General features: G+C 47.7%; 1 protein-coding gene and 1 long non-coding RNA gene across 2 annotated transcripts in view; both read right to left on the reverse strand.

The window, feature by feature from the left end:
- Nucleotides 1–1,224: 1,224 nt before the first annotated feature.
- Nucleotides 1,225–21,745, reverse strand: part of LOC118361416 (peregrin-like) — a 68,156-nt gene continuing 47,635 nt past the window's right edge. Inside the window, exons 8-22 of the mRNA XM_052517170.1 lie at nucleotides 9,736–9,925; nucleotides 8,979–9,266; nucleotides 7,545–8,062; nucleotides 7,187–7,427; nucleotides 6,822–6,953; nucleotides 6,554–6,682; nucleotides 6,076–6,475; nucleotides 5,618–5,917; nucleotides 5,190–5,421; nucleotides 5,093–5,100; nucleotides 4,904–5,051; nucleotides 4,637–4,770; nucleotides 4,309–4,424; nucleotides 3,520–3,674; nucleotides 1,225–2,981 (exon numbers count right to left, since the gene is read on the reverse strand). Coding sequence (XP_052373130.1) covers nucleotides 2,798–2,981; nucleotides 3,520–3,674; nucleotides 4,309–4,424; nucleotides 4,637–4,770; nucleotides 4,904–5,051; nucleotides 5,093–5,100; nucleotides 5,190–5,421; nucleotides 5,618–5,917; nucleotides 6,076–6,475; nucleotides 6,554–6,682; nucleotides 6,822–6,953; nucleotides 7,187–7,427; nucleotides 7,545–8,062; nucleotides 8,979–9,266; nucleotides 9,736–9,925 — 3,175 coding nt within the window. The 3' untranslated portion in view covers nucleotides 1,225–2,797. The remainder of the gene's footprint in view (nucleotides 2,982–3,519; nucleotides 3,675–4,308; nucleotides 4,425–4,636; nucleotides 4,771–4,903; nucleotides 5,052–5,092; nucleotides 5,101–5,189; nucleotides 5,422–5,617; nucleotides 5,918–6,075; nucleotides 6,476–6,553; nucleotides 6,683–6,821; nucleotides 6,954–7,186; nucleotides 7,428–7,544; nucleotides 8,063–8,978; nucleotides 9,267–9,735; nucleotides 9,926–21,745) is intronic.
- On the reverse strand, nucleotides 11,874–16,436 carry LOC127929231 (uncharacterized). Its single transcript, XR_008134018.1, has 3 exons — nucleotides 14,788–16,436; nucleotides 14,528–14,683; nucleotides 11,874–13,033 (listed from the first exon to the last, which is right to left on the reverse strand). It is a non-coding gene; the product is annotated as an uncharacterized LOC127929231 (long non-coding RNA).

The raw sequence follows: 21,745 nt of genomic DNA on the forward strand, positions 1-21,745 counted from the left end.
AAACCACTGGGTGATATCAGTTCTTCCAGCTCCCACTCATCCTCCCTATGACTGTAAACAGGGGTGAGGGATTTATGGCAGAAAACAAAGATCTTTAGAAGAGTGGGTCATCTGTCTTCACAGATGCAGTCTCTTATCAAATTCACCCCAGCATTGCTATTCATGAAATTCTCACCATCAGGGCCCACCATGTTGTTGCATGTTTACTCAATATATATTTTTCTACATTGCCCTTCCCCACAGTGACAAAACACATTGTCTCACATAACTCACAGGATCTACTGTTTTCAAGAGGGTAACCAGGAGGTGATAGTGTCACAACATAAATCAGTAATTATGTGTAAGAGTAGTAAGTGTGTTTGTGAAATGAGACCTTGTCAGTGTGTATGTCCTGTAGGCCTATGATGGATCTAGGTTTCATGATTAGGAACCTGCAGAACCGGAGTGTTGTCTTTGTGTCCTGGCAGTTACACCCTCCTTCTGCAGACAGGAGTCATGATGAAAAATAAGCCACCAGAGAGCATTGACTGTGTCCAATTTCAACACCTGACACACCCTGTTCATACCACCTCACTCAACACCCCCACAAATGGCCGCAGGAAGATGGTTTTGTTGTCAGTGTGTGGAGTGACAAGGCAGTCAGATTTAGAGATGGAGGTCAATCATGGCGGTAAGTACACTCACTCATTAATGATCCTGGTTGAGAATCACTGAAGGGAAGAACAGGGCTATTGAAGAACACACAGGGGTATTCCACATGTTCTAACTTCCTGCTTACAACAGGGAAATGAAGGTTGAGGAGCAAGATAAGAGCCCAGAGGGGTATACTACAATCAGGATCAAGGAGTTAGTCTGCTAACTTGCCTAAATATAATGAAATAACAAGCTTAAAAGGGGCTTGGTCTAATTGATTCAAAAACATAACTTTATTGTTCTTAATGAACCAGAAAATCGAGTTATTTCTGGTTGTTTATCATAGTTAGCTGGCTAACACATTGATCCTGCTTTGTCGTACACCCCTCTGGTCCTGCTGTTCTCCACTGTTTGTATAATGTCAAGTATGTACTCGTGTAATTAAATGTGATTAGATGTGATCGCTGCCTTCTGCTAAAATATTTTGATTGAGAGAACTTTGGAACTTAACAGGGAAATGCAGCAATGTTGTACACACATACACAGACATACACATTAACAGGCAAAAGGGAGCAGACCAGAACAAGGGTGTACAAAACTCAATTATTTTATTAAACTTCTATCTTATGTAATCTGTATATATAAAAGTTCTAAAGCCATTGGCCTGAGACTAGAACAGACAGTGAGGCTGGCGTGTTTTATCATATCCACATTAGTCCTCATTATTCACCAGCAGCCAGAATTGTACAACAGACAAGAACAAAAAGAGATGTAAACAGAGGCGACAAAAAAATATATATACGGAAGAGTAGAGGAAACGACTGCACAATGCAATGTTGTGAAGACGGTCAGTTAGACTAGTGGAGAGAAGACTGGAGGTCCTTGGGAGACGGAATAAATAGCAGGAAGATGCTTTGCTCAGTTGATTGGCCATGTCATCCAACCCCGTGCTCCATTGGGCCATGATTGGACATGGGGTAAAGAGGGGGCGGCGGCAGTGGGGTTGCTGGATCAGTGGTACTGTCAATCCATCCATAAGTGCACACAATGGGGTGTGTGGATGTGTATATTTTCCTATGAGAAGAGCTTTGTGTGAGTGTGTATGCATTTCCCTGTTTGAATGTAGTCACAGCTCAAAATGATTGGCACCCTTGCTAAAGATGAGTAAAATCTAATCTAAGTAAGATCTTTAGCCACGCACACTAGTGGTGGGTTTGGCATCGAAATAAGGATGCGTGAGCAGGAAAGAACCCCATACCTACTGTCAAATATGGTGGTGGATCTTCGAATGTATGGGGCGATTTTGCTTCCACTGGTCCTGGGGCCCTTGTTACGGTCAAATTTACCCAGTACTAGGACATTTTAGCCAAAAACCTGGTTGCATCTGGAGGCTGAAACTTGGCCGCAAGTGAATCTTCCAGCAAGACAATAACCCCAAGCACACATCAAAAGCCACAAAGAATATGTCAATTGAACATAAAATAAGATCTCTCCGAATGTGTTCTTCAATCTCATAAAACACTTTTTCCAAAGGCTCAGTGCCATTATCCTCATAAGGTCAGGAATTGAAAATAGGGGTGCCAATACTTTTTACCCCCACCATCAAAATCTCTTTCTCTGAGTAATTATATTAGTATAAAATAACAATTTTTGCATACAATATAGCAGAGTATTTGTATTATTTATTTTATGCAGTCTTTTTTGCTAATCTTTATCAAGGGTGGCAATCACTTTGGACCTGACTGTATACAAGTGTGTATGCGCATATTTGTGTAATTACAACCCTCTGTTTGCAGATCCTGTTTTTCAGGAGCTGGTAAACACTCATATCAACCACATACAATGACAATTTTCCATCATGATTCTGGGCATAGCATTGTCTTCCATCCTCTTCATACCCTTTTTGTTTCAATTCTCTTAAATACATATTTTACATCTCAGATTAAATACCACTGTGTGTGTCAACAAAGTACGTACGTACATACGTACGAACGAACGAGAGAGAGAATGTTGCATGTGCTTTCCAATAGGTTACACCGGCACACTGATTCTACTGTGTGCTGGGGTATGGCTCTCCAAGGCCACAGGGTATATCAATCAACACACAGACCTGAAAATAATACCCTATCAATACAACGGGAGGCCAGCAAAGACGTGTGTGTGCTCAGTCGCTGTCGCTGGTGTCACTGCTGGGGTCTCCCTGGACCTTGTTGCGGTGCTGCATGGCACGGTGGTAGGCCACCTGCACTGACTTGCGGATGTTGGACTTCCTTCCCTCAAGCATCTTCTCCTTGTCCAGCTCCTGGTCCACCCCCAGAGGAACAAGCTTAGAGCGCGGCAGCCACTGCCTACAGACATGGTCAGAAACACAAACAGGGACATACAGTACAGGGTAGTAGCTTCTGAAGACATAATAGTAACTACTGTGTGAGCTGTGACCTAAAACAATGTTTTTTTTCTCTCTATGTTCTCATGCAAAGCATCCTCATCAACCACTCCTGACCCACTTCAGCTGACAAGCGATGGCTTTTTTTGCTTTCTTGCATTCATATGTCAAGAAAAGTTCCCTTTGTTCTTGTACTACTTGAAGACAGCCATTTGACATGCTTTAGTGAAAAGCTGCTGAGCTGCACGTTGTTGACTACAGCCAGAGGTTTGCTGATACACTCTGATTCTGGGTTTTCCGCTGCCTCTACTGAGTAAGAACCTGAGCTGTAGAAGGGGAGACCTCCAAATCACCACTTCTCTACCAGAGTGTGAGAGGGATAGAGGTTTGAGTGGAGTGAGAAAGCGGAAAATGAGTAGGAACAAAGAGAAAGAGAGAGAAAAAACAAACACAGATAACAGAAAGAGAGACAGTATCAAGAGAAGAAACAGTGTACTGACCAGGTTCTCTTGTTGTCGAAGAAGAGAACCAGGAAGAGGTGTTCCCGGGCCTCCTGGGTCATCTGTTCCCCCAGCTTCAGGACTTCCAGGGGGGGCACGGGGATGGGGACCCCTCGGTGGAATACCCCCTCCCTGGGCATCTTAGGATCTATGATCTAAAGGGGGGAAGAGGAGGGTTAGAGGTAGATATATGATAGTTTCATGAATATGGTGCGAAGGGGCCTCCCGAATGGCGCACTGGTCCAAGACACCGCATCGCAGTGCTAGCTGTGCCACTTGAGATTCTGGGTACGAGTCCAGGCTCTGTCGCAGACGGCCGCGACCGGGATACCCATTGGGCGGTGCACAATTGGCCAAGTGTCGTCCGGGTTAGGGGAGGGTTTGGCACGCAGGGATGTCCTTGTCCCATCGCGCACTAGTGACTCCTGTGGCGGGCCGGGCGCATGCACGCTGACACGGTCGCCAGGTGTACGGTGTTTCCTCCGACACATTGGTGCAGCTGGCTTCCGGGTTAGAGGTTTGAGTGGAGTGAGAAAGCGGCATTGTGTCAAGAAGCAGTGCAGCTTGGTTGGGTTGTGTTTCGGAGCACGGCTCTCGACATTTGCCTCTCCCGTGTCCGTACGGGAGTTGCAGAGTTGAGACAAGACTGTAACTACCAATTGGATACCACGAAAAAGGGGTTAAATTAATATGGTGTGAGAAATATGATGTTGTGCCTCTTTGTGGCCGAACAGAAATTTAAACCATGGTTTATCCTAATGTGTGTGTGTCCATCCATTGCAGGATTACCAGAGCAGGGTATGAAGGGTAGCCTCTACACTTGGCCCACACAAGGTCCAGAGCATCAAGGGAAGAGTAGTCATCTGATGGCATCCTACAACCTGATCGGCCCCGGCCCCACCCTACTGAGAGAAACACACGATACATCAGAATCACATACATACAAGTTTGCATCCCTGTTTGAGGGCCCAAAAAGGTGATTTTTTTTTAGCACAGAAACACGCAAAACACTATTTTCACCTCCTAAACACACATACACTTTGGGAAAAGGAGAGGTAGAGCGACAGATGAAGATAAGTGCATGCCTATACGTGTGTGTGTGTAGTGTGTCACTCACAGTGTGAGACACTGCGTGACCCTCCCACAGAGTAGGAGTCATTCTCTGTCCCTGATGTCTCCTCACTGCTGTCCTCTTGGAAGGCGGAACGAGGGAACGACTGCTTCCCCCGGCCCTGCTTAGACGGAGTGGTACTGAGAGAGAGAGATAAAGAGAATAAAACAGTAATTTATTCATCCTAAACCAAAATGTGTGTATCATTGAAAGTTCAGTTGTGTTTGACTATGTGACTGTGTATGAATGCCATTGTGTGTGGATTATAATTACCTGGTTCTGTCAGAGGCAGCGCTGCTGCTGCTGCTAGTGGTGGATTCAGAGTCAGAGCTGGATCGAGGGAGGCTCCTCTCATTCCTGTACACCCGAAAACTCTCTGTCACCGGCTGGTTGCCCCCAACAAAACCGTTAGTGGGCAGACCTAGGAGACAGAGTCATAACCATTACAGTTACTAGACTGACTGTCATAACTTCAAAAACACAAGTAATGACAATATAACACTGTAAGAAGTGTGATTGTGCGTGTGTTACTCACTCGGAAGGAGGTCGTCACTGTCACTCTCGGAGCTGGAGCTGCTGTGAGGGCTGCGGGGTCTCTTCCTCTGCCGAGGGGGACAGGAGGGGCAGTTGGGGGGGACCAATCGGACTAGGGCTTACCCCCGCGTCTCTGTTCTTAGGGGGGCGGCCCGGCCTCTTGGGGGGTCCGGCCATTTTGGGGTTCTTCTTGGAGAAGAGGACAGAGGTACGACGTCCCACCTCTGGAGCTAGAGCTGAAGACGATGCACTTAGATCTACAGAGAGAACGAGGAAGAGCAAATGGAAGTACAGTATATCATATATCCCTCCTTCGTAAAAGGAGAGTTGGGAATTAATTACCAGTATGGTAGGGGTAGGCCAGTGTGAGATAGTTATGAACAGTTATTCATGCATTCATATGAATGCATAGAGTGTATTTACTAGTTAGTTTAGATATACCCTCAGTCTCACCCTTGCCACTGATCTCCTGACTGCTGCTCTCCTCCCCCTCGTCATGGCGTCCCGTGGAGGAGGGGTGATGGGGGAGGGATGGTCCCCTGTCCCCTGAGTCCCTGCCCCCCATGCACGAGCCCCCCTCTCTCTGGTGGGCCAGTTTCCTCTTGATGATCGTCATCTCTTTCCTCAGGGCTTTGGCCCGCCGCGACCGACCGATGCTGTGCTTCCCCGAGCTGACCTCATCAAAGCGCGCCTGCAAAAAACACAGCTGCTCCTCCATTGGCAGCCGTCGCCGGTTCTCTGATAAGAGCAGGTCTAAGAGACAGAGAGAGATTTAACGCAAGTACAGAATCCCAAATGGCTAAACAGCAACATAATAACTTAATTGGAAGAGTGCAACTGAAGGAAAAGGAGAAAGGGGGACAGGCGGAAGTAGAAAAGCTGGTGGTAAAACAGGACTCCAAGCCACTCACCCTCCTCATTGGAAGAGAGCGGCCTGTCTCCATCTCGGTCCCTCTCTCGTTCTCGCTCCCTGTCCCTTTCTCTCTCCCGCTCCCTCTCTCGGTCTTGCTCTCTGTCACGCTGGCTGTCAGGGCTGGGCTCTCGGGGGAGGTGCATGCCTGTGTCATAGTCCAAGCCAATTCGCTCAGCCTGTCTGCGGGCGGTTCTGATCACGGCCCCGCCCATCTCCCGGAGGCGCAAAGCGGCGCGGTAGAATACAGTTTCCTTGGCGTTGTATTTGAGACAATTGTTGACAATGAGGCCAAAGTCTGCCTCGAAAGCCTCGAAACTGAGGTAGCAGTGAGACTCAAGTAGATTCCACATGGTCTGGAAGTCCATAGGCCTCTCGATGTGGTCCAGGTAGTCTGGCACCTGAGGAGAAAAAGAGGTCAGGGTTAAAGCCCTCCAGCCACTGTGTGTGCAAATAACGTTTGTGTGCGTGTGTGTTACCTCAGCCAGAGGGACAGGCTCAGTGAAGAAGTTGCTGGTGTCTCTCTCCTGTAGTTGCTCCAGGGTGTTCCTCAGTAGGACCAGGAAGGGAGTTAGCTGCATCTCTAGTGCCATCTGCTGTACCTTGATCTACACATTTCACACACACATTATAAAAAAAACTGCTCACTGTGCAAACTGCCAGATGTCAAGTTTGTGTGTCAATATACAAATGTGCGCTTGAAGTGTGGATGTGAGGAGTGTGTGTGTGTGTGTGTGTGTGTCTCACAGTCTCCCTCTTAAGTTTCTCTCTCTTGCGGATGAGCTCCACCAGTAGTCTGGCTCTCTCCAGGTCATGTCTCAGTCTCTGCCATGCTTTCAGCTGCTCCTTCAGAGCCAAGTTATTCTCCTCACTGTCCCTCTGGGGCACCAACACACACACACACACACACATTTGTAATGTAACGCACACTCAAAATAAACAGACACACACACAAACTGGTTAGTTTGGCAGTGTAACACAGTTAATCAGGATACAGCAGCACACTCACACCATTACAGCAGATTCAAACTACTCTCTCATTTTCATAACTCTCTCTCACACACACATATCAGTCCAAACACATGCAGAGCTTCCAGTAGTATTCTCCCTACCGCTGAGATAACACCACCAGACAGAGACGGTGTGGTGGTTACCGTGGTAACCTGTGACTCTGGCGCCTGCGGCTGTGGATGTAGCTGCTCTGTGTTGCGTTGCGACTGCAGGTGGGTCTGGAGCCGTCGCAGCAGAGGGACACCATTCCGGCTCTGCCTCTTCAGGGTCCAGTAGCTATGCAGTCGCTGCATAAACTGGCTTTTCCTGGGCACTGTCAGGTTACTGGTGATCTTACTGAGCCTGGGGAGGAACACACAGGGGAGATGGTAGGACTGAAGAGACTGGGAGAGTATGTGATGTCTGAATCTGTAATGCCTTCATATCTGCAGTGAGTGTGTGTGCATACACTGTGTGTACCTGTGTGGGGGTATACAGGGCACAGACACCACAGGCGTAGCGTTCCTCTTCTCAGCCAGTATCTTCCTGGCTCTCTTCATCTTCAGTCTGGACTTGGCCTTGGCCCTCTTGGCCCGCTCTGAGCTCCAGCCCTTGGAGTCGTCATCGTGACCTATACTGGGCTCATCGTCCTCCTCCAGCTCGCCCTCGCTGTGGGAGGAGCCCATGCTAGTCCCTCCCGCCCCTCCGATGGGGCGTGCAGAGCCGGGTGGGGTGTGGATGTCGCAATAGGCGGTCTTGCGAACGCTGAAGGAGGTGCCGTTGGCACCGGTCTCCCTGACAGGCTCCATCTTCATATAGAGGCCGGCCTGCTGGGCGCAGGTGACGTGGAAGGCTGTGTAGCAGTTGGCCTTGTGGCACTGGATGCAGGCACCTGAGCCGCGCTGCTTGCAGATGTAGCAAGTGAGCTTCCATCGCGCTGGGGGGATGTGTTCGATGCTGTCGATGGGCTCCAAGAAGACAGTGTTGGCAAAACACACCTTGGGGAGAGAGAAAAAGGGGTGAAAAGGGGTCATTGCAACAGGATTGTCAACAGGACAGACATGCAGACATGCACAGCATCAAAACTATCATACGGTTTGTCAATATACAGCTCACAGCTCAAGCACATCATTCACACATACACTCCTACTCTTGAACTAGTGCTCAGAAATTAGTGCTTTTGAGGTCATTTTGACCCCCCCCCAAAAAACAAACATTAAATGTATGCATTATGCGGGCTGAATGCTGTGACACATAATAAAACAATGAATAAAAGTACCATGACTGCCCATTACAGCTTACCACTTAACCATAATGTATTCATAGTACTTCAGTAAACTATTTCAGTTGTATATATTACATTTGTTTTATTTGATTACTTTATTATTTCATTCCAAGTCATCTCATTATTATAAAGCTCCTGCTTATGCTGTCAGATTTTTTTGTTGTATTAGTTCTTCAAAGTAAATAAGGCAAACTTTTATGACTGCTAAATACCAACCATCAGTCACATAGATCATGTATTTTCAGGTAAGGATACCTCACCAAGCAAGTGCTCTCTATCCCTCTCGATTGTGTGTTCTTCTTTTTCTTCTCTCCGTCTCTGTCACACAGACCGGATAAGTAGGCGCGCAACGGATAATGGTCATTGTAGTTAGTTTAGTACAGAAAACGTGGTAATTATGTTGAATATTGGCCTGTTATATTGGAAACTACAACTCCCTACGACATCGCACAGTTCGGGCTTGAGCTGATTTATCTCTAGAGAAACTGCGCATTGAGCTCACAAAACTGAATTAAATAGAATTCAAATAATTGAACAGACGTTGGTCAATTAGTTGTTTAAAAAACAAATAACAACCTTGCACACACTCCTACCCTCACAAACACTATTACCCTCGCACACACTCTCACCTCAGGGATCCAGAGGGCACACACCACATGGGCCCAGCGTGCGTCATCCGTCTGTTTGAAAGCTCCACCCTTGTTGGGGCAGAGGGCACAGTCGACGGCCCGGCTAGGGGACTGCAGGCAGCGCCGACACAGCCACTGGCCCTCAGGGATGTAGGGCACACCATAACACTCCTGGTGTACGGCCAGGTTACACATGTCACAGAACAGGATCACGTTGCTATTCTGACACTCGCCGTCGTTACAGATGCAGCAGACGGCATCTTCGTCGATCAGGGCGCTAGGGTCCATCTGGGAGAGAATGGAAAAGGGGGAGAAGAAAAGAGGAGAGGGTAAGGGGATAACCATTTAGGTCTTCAACCTTTTCTTGCCCAGGCAAACCGGCAACCGAGGGACCCAGTCATACCTGAGGGAAAAAAACGTGTTCACGTCTTGTCTTATCATCAAGTGAATGATAATGGCAAGGAGAATGAATCATCATTTTTAAATAAATATATTTGGTAGATAGTTTTTCATTATTTTGACCTCCCCACAATAGAATTGGAAGAGGAAGTGTAAACTCTAAACATAACCTAATAGCTTGAAAAGGTATTCCAAAAACATTTTCGCTAAGAGCAGCTGGTTAGACAAAGGTTAGCCATGCATGTCCAAGTCAAGAAAGATTAACAGCAGCCAGTGGCACATGCTGCACTGGTAGTCTATCATATTGTGGTACAAAAGCTGTCACTCACAGCGAGAGACAGAGTGTAGTGTTTATCACCTTGTTGTGGCTCTCGAAGTAGGACTCCTTCTCCAGCCGGTCCATGAGGTATTCAAACACCTCCTGGGGGATGGGCGTCACCCCGTCACTACGTCGCTTGTCATTCATGATGTCCAGCCAGATGTAGTCCTCTTCATCGATGTCATACTCCACCTCCTCATCCAGCTCCTCTACCGACTTATTTATGTACCTGAGGGAGGGAAAAGTGTGGGGGGATGCAGAAAGGATTTAGAGTGAGATAGAGTTTGGACATGGATACCTTCAATACCACCAGCCGAGGCAGTGTACTGTGACTGAACTATAGTAGGATGAGTGTCGTGTGGTACTGTGACTGACTGACCTGAAGTAGGATGAGTGTCGTGTGGTACTGTGACTGACTGACCTGTAGAAGGATGAGTGTCATGTGGTACTGTGACTGACTGAACTGTAGTAGGATGAGTGTCATGTGGTACTGTGACTGACCTGTAGAAGGATGAGTGTCATGTGTTACTGTGACTGACCTGTAATAGGATGAGTGTCGTGTGGTACTGCGACCGACCTGTAGAAGGATGAGTGTCGTGTGGTACTGTGACTGACTGACCTGTAGTAGGACGAGTGTCCTGGGGTACTGTGACTGACCTGTAGTAGGATCAGTTTCGTTGGATACTGTGACTGACCTGTAGTAGGAAGAGTGTGGTGTGGTACTGCCATTAACCTGTAGCAGGATGAGTGTCGTGTGGTACTGTGACTGACATGAAGAAGGATGACTGTCGTATGGTACTGTGACTGACCTGAGGTAGGATGAGTGTCATGTGGTACTGTGAATGACCTGTGAGTAGGATGAGTGTCGTGTGGAACTGTGACTGACTTACATGTAGTAGGATGAGAATCATGTAGCACTGTGACTGACCTGTAGTAGGATGAGTGTCATGCGGTACTGCGACCGACCTGTAGAAGGATGAGTGTCATGTGGTACTGTGACTAACCTGTTGAAGGACGAGTGTCATGTGGTACTGCGACCGACCTGTAGAAGGATGAGTGTCATGTGGTACTGTGACTAACCTGTAGAAGGATGAGTGTCGTGTGGTACTGTGACTGACCTGTAGTAGGAAAAGTGTGGTGTGGTACTGCGACTAACCTGAAGCAGGATGAGTGTTGTGTGGTACTGCGACTGACATGAAGAAGGATGAGTGTTGTATGGTACTGTGACTGACCTGAGGTAGGTTGAGTGTCATGTGGTACTGTGAATGACCTGTAGTAGGATGAGTGTCGTGTGGTACTGTGACTGACATGAAGAAGAATGACTGTCGTATGGTACTGTGACTGACCTGAGGTAGGATGAGTGTCCTGGGGTACTGTGACTGACCTGTAGTAGGATCAGTTTTGTTGGATACTGTGACTGACCTGTAGTAGGAAGAGTGTGGTGTGGTACTGCCATTAACCTGTAGCAGGATGAGTGTCGTGTGATACTGTGACTGACATGAAGAAGGATGACTGTCGTATGGTACTGTGACTGACCTGAGGTAGGATGAGTGTCATGTGGTACTGTGAATGACCTGTGTAGGATGAGTGTCGTGTGGAACTGTGACTGACTGACATGTAGTAGGATGAGAATCATGTAGCACTGTGACTGACCTGTAGTAGGATGAGTGTCATGCAGTACTGCGACCGACCTGTAGAAGGATGAGTGTCATGTGGTACTGTGACTAACCTGTAGAAGGATGAGTGTCGTGTGGTACTGTGACTGACCTGTAGTAGGAAAAGTATGGTGTGGTACTGCGACTGACATGAAGAAGGATGAGTGTTGTATGGTACTGTGACTGACCTGAGGTAGGTTGAGTGTCATGTGGTACTGTGAATGACCTGTAGTAGGATGAGTGTCGTGTGGTACTGTGACTGACATGAAGAAGGATGACTGTCGTATGGTACTGTGACTGACCTGAGGTAGGATGAGTGTCGTGTGGAACTGTGACTGACTGACATGTAGAAGGACTAGTGTCGTGTGGGACTGTGAATGACCTGCAGTAGAATGAGAGTCATGTAGTACTATGACTAACCTGTAGTAGGATGAGTGTCATGTGGTACTGTGAATGACCTGTAGTAGGATGAGTGTCATGTGGTACTGTGACTGACTGACCTGTAGTTGGATGAGTGTCATGTGGTACTGTGCCTGACCTGTAGTAGGATGAGTGTCATGTGGTACTGTGCCTGACCTGTAGTAGGATGAGTGTAGTGTGGTACTGTGACTGACTGACCTGTAGTAGGATGAGTATCATGTCGTACTGGGAATGACCTGTAGTAGGATGAGAGTCGTGTGTTACTGCGAATGACCTGTAGTAGGATGAGTGTCATGTGGTATTGTGAATGACCTGTAGTAGGATGAGTGCCGTGTGGTACTGTGACTGACTGACCTGTATTAGGAGGAGTGTCATGTAGTAATGTGACTGACTGACATGTAGAAGGACTGGTGTCGTGTGGTACTGTGAATGACCTGTATTAGGATGAGTGTCGTGTGGTACTGTGACTGACTGACCTGTAGTAGGATGAGTGTTGTGTGGTACTGTGACTGACCTGGAGTAGGATGAGTGTTGTGTGGTACTGTGACTTGACTGACCAGTAGAAGGATGAGTGTTGTGTGGTACTGTGACTGACCTGGAGTAGGATGAGTGTCGTGTGGTACTGTGACTGACCTGGAGTAGGATGAGTGTCGTGTGGTACTGTGAATGACTGACCTGTCGTAAGATGAGTGTCGTGTGGTACTGTGACTGACTGACCTGTAGTAGGATGAGTGTCATGTGGTACTGTCACTGACCTGTAGTAGGACGAGTGTCACGTAGTACTGTGACTGACCTGTAGTAGGATGAGTGTCGTTTGGTACTGTGAATGACCTGTAGTAGTATGAGTGTCGTGTGGGACTATGAATGACTGAACTGTAGTAGGATGAGTGTCATGTAGTGATGTGACTCACCTGTAGTAGGATGAGTGTTGTGTGGTACTGCGACTGACCTGTAAGTAGGATGAGTGTCGTGTGGTACTGTGACTGACTGACCTGTAGTAGGATGAGTGTCGTGTGTTACTGCGAATGACTGACCTGTCATAGGATGAGTGTCATGTGGTACTGTGACTGACCTGTAGTAGGATGAGTGTTGTGTGGTACTGTGACTGACCTGTAGTAGGAGGAGTGTCATGTAGTACTGTGACTGACCTGTAGTAGGATGAGTGTCGTGTGGTACTGTGACTGACCTGTAGTAGGTTGAGTGGTGTGTGGTACTGTGACTGACGTGTAGAAGGATGAGTGGTGTGTGTTACTGTGACTGACCTGTAGAAGGACGAGTGCCATGTGGTACTGTGACTGACCTGTAGAAGGATGAGTGTAGTGTGGTACTGTGACTGACTGACCTGTCGTAGGATGAGTGTCATGTGGTACTGTGACTGACCTGTAGTAGGATGAGTGTTGTGTGGTACTGTGACTGACCTGTAGTAGGATGAGTGTCATGTGGTACTGTGAATGACATGTCGTAGGATGAGTGTCATGTGGTACTGTGACTGACTGACCTGTAGTAGGATGAGTGTCGTGTGGTACTGTGACTGACTGATGTGTAGAAGGTTGAGTGGTGTGTGGTACTGTGACTGACGTGTAGAAGGATGAGTGGTGTGTGTTACTGTGACTGACGTGTAGAAGGATGAGTGGTGTGTGTTACTGTGACTGACCTGTAGAAGGATGAGTGCAATGTGGTACTGTGACTGACCTGTAGAAGGATGAGTGTAGTGTGGTACTGTGACAGACTGACCTGTAGTAGGATGAGTGTTGTGTGGGACTGTGAATGACTTGCAGTAGGATGAGTGTCGTGTGGTACTGTGACTGACCTGAGGTAGGATGAATGTCATGTGGTACTGTGAATGACCTGTCGTAGGATGAGTGTCATGTGGTACTGTGACTGACTGGCCTGTAGTAGGATGAGTGTCGTGTGGTACTGTGACTGACCTGAGGTAGGATGAATGTCATGTGGTACTGTGACTGACTGACCTGTAGTGGGATGAGTGTCGTGTGGTACTGTTACTGACTGACCTGTAGAAGGATGAAGGATGAATGTCATAGGATGGTACTGTGACTGACTGACCTGTCAGTGGGACTGAGTAGGATGAGTGTGTGGTACTGTGACTGACCTGTAGTAGGATGAGTGTCATGTAGTACTGTGACTGACCTGTAGTAGGATGAGTGTAGTGTGGTACTGACTGACTGACCTGTAGTAGGATGAGGATGACTGACCTGTCATAGGATGAGTGTCATGTGGTACTGTGACTGACCTGTAGTAGGATGAGTGTTGTGTGGTACTGTGACTGACCTGAGGTAGGATGAGTGTCATGTGGTACTGTGACTGACCTGTAGTAGGATGAGTGTGTGTGGTACTGTGACTGACCTGTAGTAGGATGAGTGGTGTGTGGTACTGTGACTGACCTGTAGAAGTAGGATGAGACCTGTAGAAGGACGAGTGCCATGTGGTACTGTGACTGACCTGTAGTAGGATGAGTGTAGTGTGGTACTGTGACTGACTGACCTGTAGTAGGATGAGTGTCATGTGGTACTGTGACTGACCTGTAGTAGGATGAGTGTGTGTGGTACTGTGACTGACCTGTAGTAGGATGAGTGTCATGTGGTACTGTGAATGACATGTCGTAGGATGAGTGTCATGTGGTACTGTGACTGACTGACCTGTAGTAGGATGAGTGTCGTGTGGTACTGTGACTGACCTAGAAGGTTGAGTGTGTGTGGTAGGATGAGTAGAAGGATTCGTGTGGTACTGTGACTGACCTGTAGAAGGATGAGTGCAATGTGGTACTGTGACTGACCTGTAGAAGGATGAGTGTAGTGTGGTACTGTGACAGACTGACCTGTAGTAGGATGAGTGTTGTGTGGGACTGTGAATGACTTGCAGTAGGATGAGTGTCGTGTGGTACTGTGACTGACCTGTCATGTGGTACTGTGAATGACCTGTCGTAGGATGAGTGTCATGTGGTACTGTGACTGACTGACCTGTAGTAGGATGAGTGTCGTGTGGTACTGTGACTGACCTGAGGTAGGATGAATGTCATGTGGTACTGTGAATGACCTGTCGTAGGATGAGTGTCATGTGGTACTGTGACTGACTGACCTGTAGTGGGATGAGTGTCGTGTGGTACTGTTACTGACCTGTAGTAGGATGAGTGTTGTGTGGTACTGTGACTGACCTGTAGTAGGATGAGTGTCATGTGGTACTGTGAATGACATGTCGTAGGATGAGTGTCATGTGGTACTGTGACTGACTGACCTGTAGTAGGATGAGTGTCGTGTGGTACTGTGACTGACTGACGTGTAGATGGTTGAGTGGTGTGTGGTACTGTGACTGACGTGTAGAAGGATGAGTGGTGTGTGGTACTGTGACTGACGTGTAGAAGGATGAGTGGTGTGTGTTACTGTGACTGACCTGTAGAAGGATGAGTGCAATGTGGTACTGTGACTGACCTGTAGAAGGATGAGTGTAGTGTGGTACTGTGACAGACTGACCTGTAGTAGGATGAGTGTTGTGTGGGACTGTGAATGACTTGCAGTAGGATGAGTGTCGTGTGGTACTGTGACTGACCTGAGGTAGGATGAATGTCATGTGGTACTGTGAATGACCTGTCGTAGGATGAGTGTCATGTGGTACTGTGACTGACTGGCCTGTAGTAGGATGAGTGTCGTGTGGTACTGTGACTGACCTGAGGTAGGATGAATGTCATGTGGTACTGTGACTGACTGACCTGTAGTGGGATGAGTGTCGTGTGGTACTGTTACTGACTGACCTGTAGAAGGATGAGTGTCATGTGTTACTGTGACTGACTGACGTGTAGAAGGTTGAGTGGTGTGTGGTACTGTGACTGACGTGTAGAAGGATGAGTGTCGTGTGGTACTGTGACTGACCTGTAGTAGGATGAGTTTCGTATGGTACTGTGACTGACCTGTAGAAGGATGAGTGCCATGTGGTACTGTGACTGACCTGTAGAAGGATGAGTGTAGTGTGGTACTGTGACAGACTGACCTGTAGTAGGATGAGTGTTGTGTGGGACTGTGAATGACTTGCAGTAGGATGAGTGTCGTGTGGTACTGTGACTGACCTGAGGTAGGATGAGTGTCATGTGGTACTGTGACTGACCTGTAGTAGGATGAGTGTTGTGTGGTACTGTGACTGACCTGTAGTAGGATGAGTGTCATGTAGTACTGTGACTGACCTGTAGTAGGATGAGTGTAGTGTGGTACTGTGACTGACTGACCTGTAGTAGGATGAGTGTCGTGTGTTACTGCGAATGACTGACCTGTCATAGGATGAGTGTCATGTGGTACTGTGACTGACCTGTAGTAGGATGAGTGTTGTGTGGTACTGTGACTGACCTGTAGTAGGAGGAGTGTCATGTAGTACTGTGACTGACCTGTAGTAGGATGAGTGTCGTGTGGTACTGTGACTGACCTGTAGTAGGTTGAGTGGTGTGTGGTACTGTGACTGACGTGTAGAAGGATGAGTGGTGTGTGTTACTGTGACTGACCTGTAGAAGGACGAGTGCCATGTGGTACTGTGACTGACCTGTAGAAGGATGAGTGTAGTGTGGTACTGTGACTGACTGACCTGTCGTAGGATGAGTGTCATGTGGTACTGTGACTGACCTGTAGTAGGATGAGTGTTGTGTGGTACTGTGACTGACCTATAGTAGGATGAGTGTCATGTGGTACTGTGAATGACATGTCGTAGGATGAGTGTCATGTGGTACTGTGACTGACTGACCTGTAGTAGGATGAGTGTCGTGTGGTACTGTGACTGACTGACGTGTAGAAGGTTGAGTGGTGTGTGGTACTGTGACTGACATGTAGAAGGATGAGTGGTGTGTGTTACTGTGACTGACCTGTAGAAGGATGAGTGCAATGTGGTACTGTGACTGACCTGTAGAAGGATGAGTGTAGTGTGGTACTGTGACAGACTGACCTGTAGTAGGATGAGTGTTGTGTGGGACTGTGAATGACTTGCAGTAGGATGAGTGTCGTGTGGTACTGTGACTGACCTGAGGTAGGATGAATGTCATGTGGTACTGTGACTGACCTGTAGTAGGATGAGTGTCGTGTGGTACTGTGACTGACTGACCTGTAGTAGGATGAGTGTCGTGTGGTACTGTGACTGACCTGAGGTAGGATGAGTGTCATGTGGTACTGTGACTGACCTGTAGTAGGATGAGTGTCATGTGGTACTGTGACTGACCTGTAGTAGGATGAGTGTCGTGTGGTACTGTGACTGACTGACCTGTAGTAGGATGCGTGTCATGTTTTACTGTTACTGACTTGTAGTAGCATGAGTGTCGTGTGGTACTGTGACTGACTGACCTGTAGTGGGATGAGTGTCGTGTGGTACTGTTACTGACTGACCTGTAGAAGGATGAGTGTCATGTGTTACTGTGACTGACTGACCTGTAGAAGGATGAGTGTCGTGTGGTACTGTGACTGACCTGTAGAAGGATGAGTGTCGTGTGGTACTGTGACTGACCTGTAGTAGGATGAGTTTCGTATGGTACTGTGACTGACCTGTAGAAGGATGAGTGCCATGTGGTACTGTGACTGACCTGTAGAAGGATGAGTGTAGTGTGGTACTGTGACAGACTGACCTGTAGTAGTATGAGTGTCGTGTGGTACTGTGACTGACTGACCTGTAGTTGGATGAGTGTCATGTAGTACTGTGACTGAACAGTAGTAGGATGAGTGTCGTGTGGTACTGTGACTGACCTGTAGTAGGATGAGTGTCATGTGGTACTGTGAATGACATGTCGTAGGATGAGTGTCATGTGGTACTGTGACTGACTGACCTGTAGTAGGATGAGTGTCGTGTGGTACTGTGACTGACCTGTAGTAGGATGAGTTTCGTATGGTACTGTGACTGACCTGTAGAAGGATGAGTGCCATGTGGTACTGTGACTGACCTGTAGAAGGATGAGTGCCATGTGGTACTGTGACTGACCTGTAGAAGGATGAGTGTAGTGTGGTACTGTGACAGACTGACCTGTAGTAGGATGAGTGTTGTGTGGGACTGTGAATGACTTGCAGTAGGATGAGTGTCGTGTGGTACTGTGACTGACCTGAGGTAGGATGAGTTTCATGTGGTACTGTGAATGACATGTCGTAGGATGAGTGTCATGTGGTACTGTGACTGACTGACCTGTAGTAGGATGAGTGTCGTGTGGTACTGTGACTGACTGACGTGTAGAAGGTTGAGTGGTGTGTGGTACTGTGACTGACGTGTAGAAGGATGAGTGGTGTGTGTTACTGTGACTGACCTGTAGAAGGATGAGTGCCATGTGGTACTGTGACTGACCTGTAGAAGGATGAGTGTAGTGTGGTACTGTGACTGACTGACCTGTAGTTGGACGAGTGTTGTGTGGGACTGTGAATGACTTGCAGTAGGATGAGTGTCATGTGGTACTGTGAATGACATGTCGTAGGATGAGTGTCATGTGGTACTGTGACTGACTGACCTGTAGTAGCATGAGTGTCGTGTGGTACTGTGACTGACTGACCTGTAGTAGGATGAGTGTCATGTGGTACTGTGCCTGACCTGTAGTAGGATGAGTGTCTGTGGTACTGTGACTGACTGACGTGTAGAAGGTTGAGTGGTGTGTGGTACTGTGACTGACGTGTAGAAGGATGAGTGGTGTGTGTTACTGTGACTGACCTGTAGAAGGATGAGTGCAATGTGGTACTGTGACTGACCTGTAGAAGGATGAGTGTAGTGTGGTACTGTGACAGACTGACCTGTAGTAGGATGAGTGTTGTGTGGGACTGTGAATGACTTGCAGTAGGATGAGTGTCGTGTGGTACTGTGACTGACTGACCTGTAGTAGGATGAGTGTCATGTAGTACTGTGACTGACCTGTAGTAGGATGAGTGTCATGTGGTACTGTGACTGACTGACCTGTAGTAGGATGAGTGTCATGTGGTACTGTGACTGACCTGTAGTAGGATGAGTGTCATGTGGTACTGTGACTGACCTGTAGTAGGATGAGTGTTGTGTGGTACTGTGACTGACCTGTAGTAGGATGAGTGTCATGTGGTACTGTGACTGACCTGTAGTAGGATGAGTGTGTGTGGTACTGTGACTGACTGACCTGTCGTAGGATGAGTGTCATGTGGTACTGTGACTGACCTGTAGTAGGATGAGTGTTGTGTGGTACTGTGACTGACCTGTAGTAGGATGAGTGTCATGTGGTACTGTGAATGACATGTCGTAGGATGAGTGTCATGTGGTACTGTGACTGACTGACCTGTAGTAGGATGAGTGTCGTGTGGTACTGTGACTGACTGACGTGTAGAAGGTTGAGTGGTGTGTGGTACTGTGACTGACGTGTAGAAGGATGAGTGGTGTGTGTTACTGTGACTGACCTGTAGAAGGATGAGTGCAATGTGGTACTGTGACTGACCTGTAGAAGGATGAGTGTAGTGTGGTACTGTGACAGACTGACCTGTAGTAGGATGAGTGTTGTGTGGGACTGTGAATGACTTGCAGTAGGATGAGTGTCGTGTGGTACTGTGACTGACCTGAGGTAGGATGAATGTCATGTGGTACTGTGACTGACCTGTCGTAGGATGAGTGTCATGTGGTACTGTGACTGACTGACCTGTAGTAGGATGAGTGTCGTGTGGTACTGTGACTGACCTGAGGTAGGATGAATGTCATGTGGTACTGTGAATGACCTGTCGTAGGATGAGTGTCATGTGGTACTGTGACTGACTGACCTGTAGTGGGATGAGTGTCGTGTGGTACTGTTACTGACTTGTAGTAGCATGAGTGTCGTGTGGTACTGTGACTGACTGACCTGTAGTGGGATGAGTGTCGTGTGGTACTGTTACTGACTGACCTGTAGAAGGATGAGTGTCATGTGTTACTGTGACTGACTGACCTGTAGAAGGATGAGTGTCGTGTGGTACTGTGACTGATGAGTGACCTGTGGTAGTGACTGACCTGAGTAGGGATGAGTTTGTGGTACTGTGACTGACCTGTAGAAGGATGAGTGCCATGTGGTACTGTGACTGACCTGTAGAAGGATGAGTGTAGTGTGGTACTGTGACAGACTGACCTGTAGTAGTATGAGTGTCGTGTGGTACTGTGACTGACTGACCTGTAGTTGGATGAGTGTCATGTGGTACTGTGACTGAACAGTAGTAGGATGAGTGTCGTGTGGTACTGTGACTGACCTGTGTAGGATGAGTGTCATGTGGTACTGTGAATGACATGTGTAGGATGAGTGTCATGTGGTACTGTGACTGACTGACCTGTAGTAGGATGAGTGTCGTGTGGTACTGTGACTGACCTGTAGTAGGATGAGTTTCGTATGGTACTGTGACTGACCTGTAGAAGGATGAGTGCCATGTGGTACTGTGACTGACCTGTAGAAGGATGAGTGCCATGTGGTACTGTGACTGACCTGTAGAAGGATGAGTGTAGTGTGGTACTGTGACAGACTGACCTGTAGTAGGATGAGTGTTGTGTGGGACTGTGAATGACTTGCAGTAGGATGAGTGTCGTGTGGTACTGTGACTGACCTGAGGTAGGATGAGTTTCATGTGGTACTGTGAATGACATGTCGTAGGATGAGTGTCATGTGGTACTGTGACTGACTGACCTGTAGTAGGATGAGTGTCGTGTGGTACTGTGACTGACCTGTAGAAGGATGAGTGGTGTGTGGTACTGTGACTGACGTGTAGAAGGATGAGTGGTGTGTGTTACTGTGACTGACCTGTAGAAGGATGAGTGCAATGTGGTACTGTGACTGACCTGTAGAAGGATGAGTGTAGTGTGGTACTGTGACAGACTGACCTGTAGTAGGATGAGTGTTGTGTGGGACTGTGAATGACTTGCAGTAGGATGAGTGTCGTGTGGTACTGTGACTGACTGACCTGTAGTTGGATGAGTGTCATGTAGTACTGTGACTGAACAGTAGTAGGATGAGTGTCGTGTGGTACTGTGACTGACTGACCTGTAGTAGGATGAGTGTCATGTGGTACTGTGCCTGACCTGTAGTAGGATGAGTGTCATGTGGTACTGTGACTGACCTGTAGTAGGATGAGTGTTGTGTGGTACTGTGACTGACCTGTAGTAGGATGAGTGTCATGTAGTACTGTGACTGACCTGTAGTAGGATGAGTGTAGTGTGGTACTGTGACTGACTGACCTGTAGTTGGATGAGTGTCATGTAGTACTGTGACTGAACAGTAGTAGGATGAGTGTCGTGTGGTACTGTGACTGACTGACCTGTAGTAGGATGAGTGTCATGTGGTACTGTGCCTGACCTGTAGTAGGATGAGTGTCATGTGGTACTATGCCTGACCTGTAGTAGGATGAGTGTCATGTGGTACTGTGACTGACCTGTAGTAGGATGAGTGTTGTGTGGTACTGTGACTGACCTGTAGTAGGATGAGTGTCATGTAGTACTGTGACTGACCTGTAGTAGGATGAGTGTGTGTGGTACTGTGACTGACCTGTAGTAGGATGAGTGTCATGTGGTACTGTGAATGACATGTCGTAGGATGAGTGTCATGTGGTACTGTGACTGACTGACCTGTAGTAGGATGAGTGTCGTGTGGTACTGTGACTGACTGACGTGTAGAAGGTTGAGTGGTGTGTGGTACTGTGACTGACGTGTAGAAGGATGAGTGGTGTGTGTTACTGTGACTGACCTGTAGAAGGATGAGTGCAATGTGGTACTGTGACTGACCTGTAGAAGGATGAGTGTAGTGTGGTACTGTGACAGACTGACCTGTAGTAGGATGAGTGTTGTGTGGGACTGTGAATGACTTGCAGTAGGATGAGTGTCGTGTGCTACTGTGACTTACCTGTAGAAGGATGAGTGTCGTATGGTACTGTGGCTTACCTGTAGTAGGATGGTTGTCGTTTGGCACTGTGAATGACCTGTAGTAGTATGAGTGTCGTGTGGTACTGTGACTGACTGACCTGTAGTTGGATGAGTGTCATGTAGTACTG

The sequence above is a fragment of the Oncorhynchus keta genome, unplaced genomic scaffold (assembly GCF_023373465.1).
Source record: "Oncorhynchus keta strain PuntledgeMale-10-30-2019 unplaced genomic scaffold, Oket_V2 Un_scaffold_584_pilon_pilon, whole genome shotgun sequence".
Lineage (NCBI taxonomy): Eukaryota > Metazoa > Chordata > Actinopteri > Salmoniformes > Salmonidae > Oncorhynchus > Oncorhynchus keta.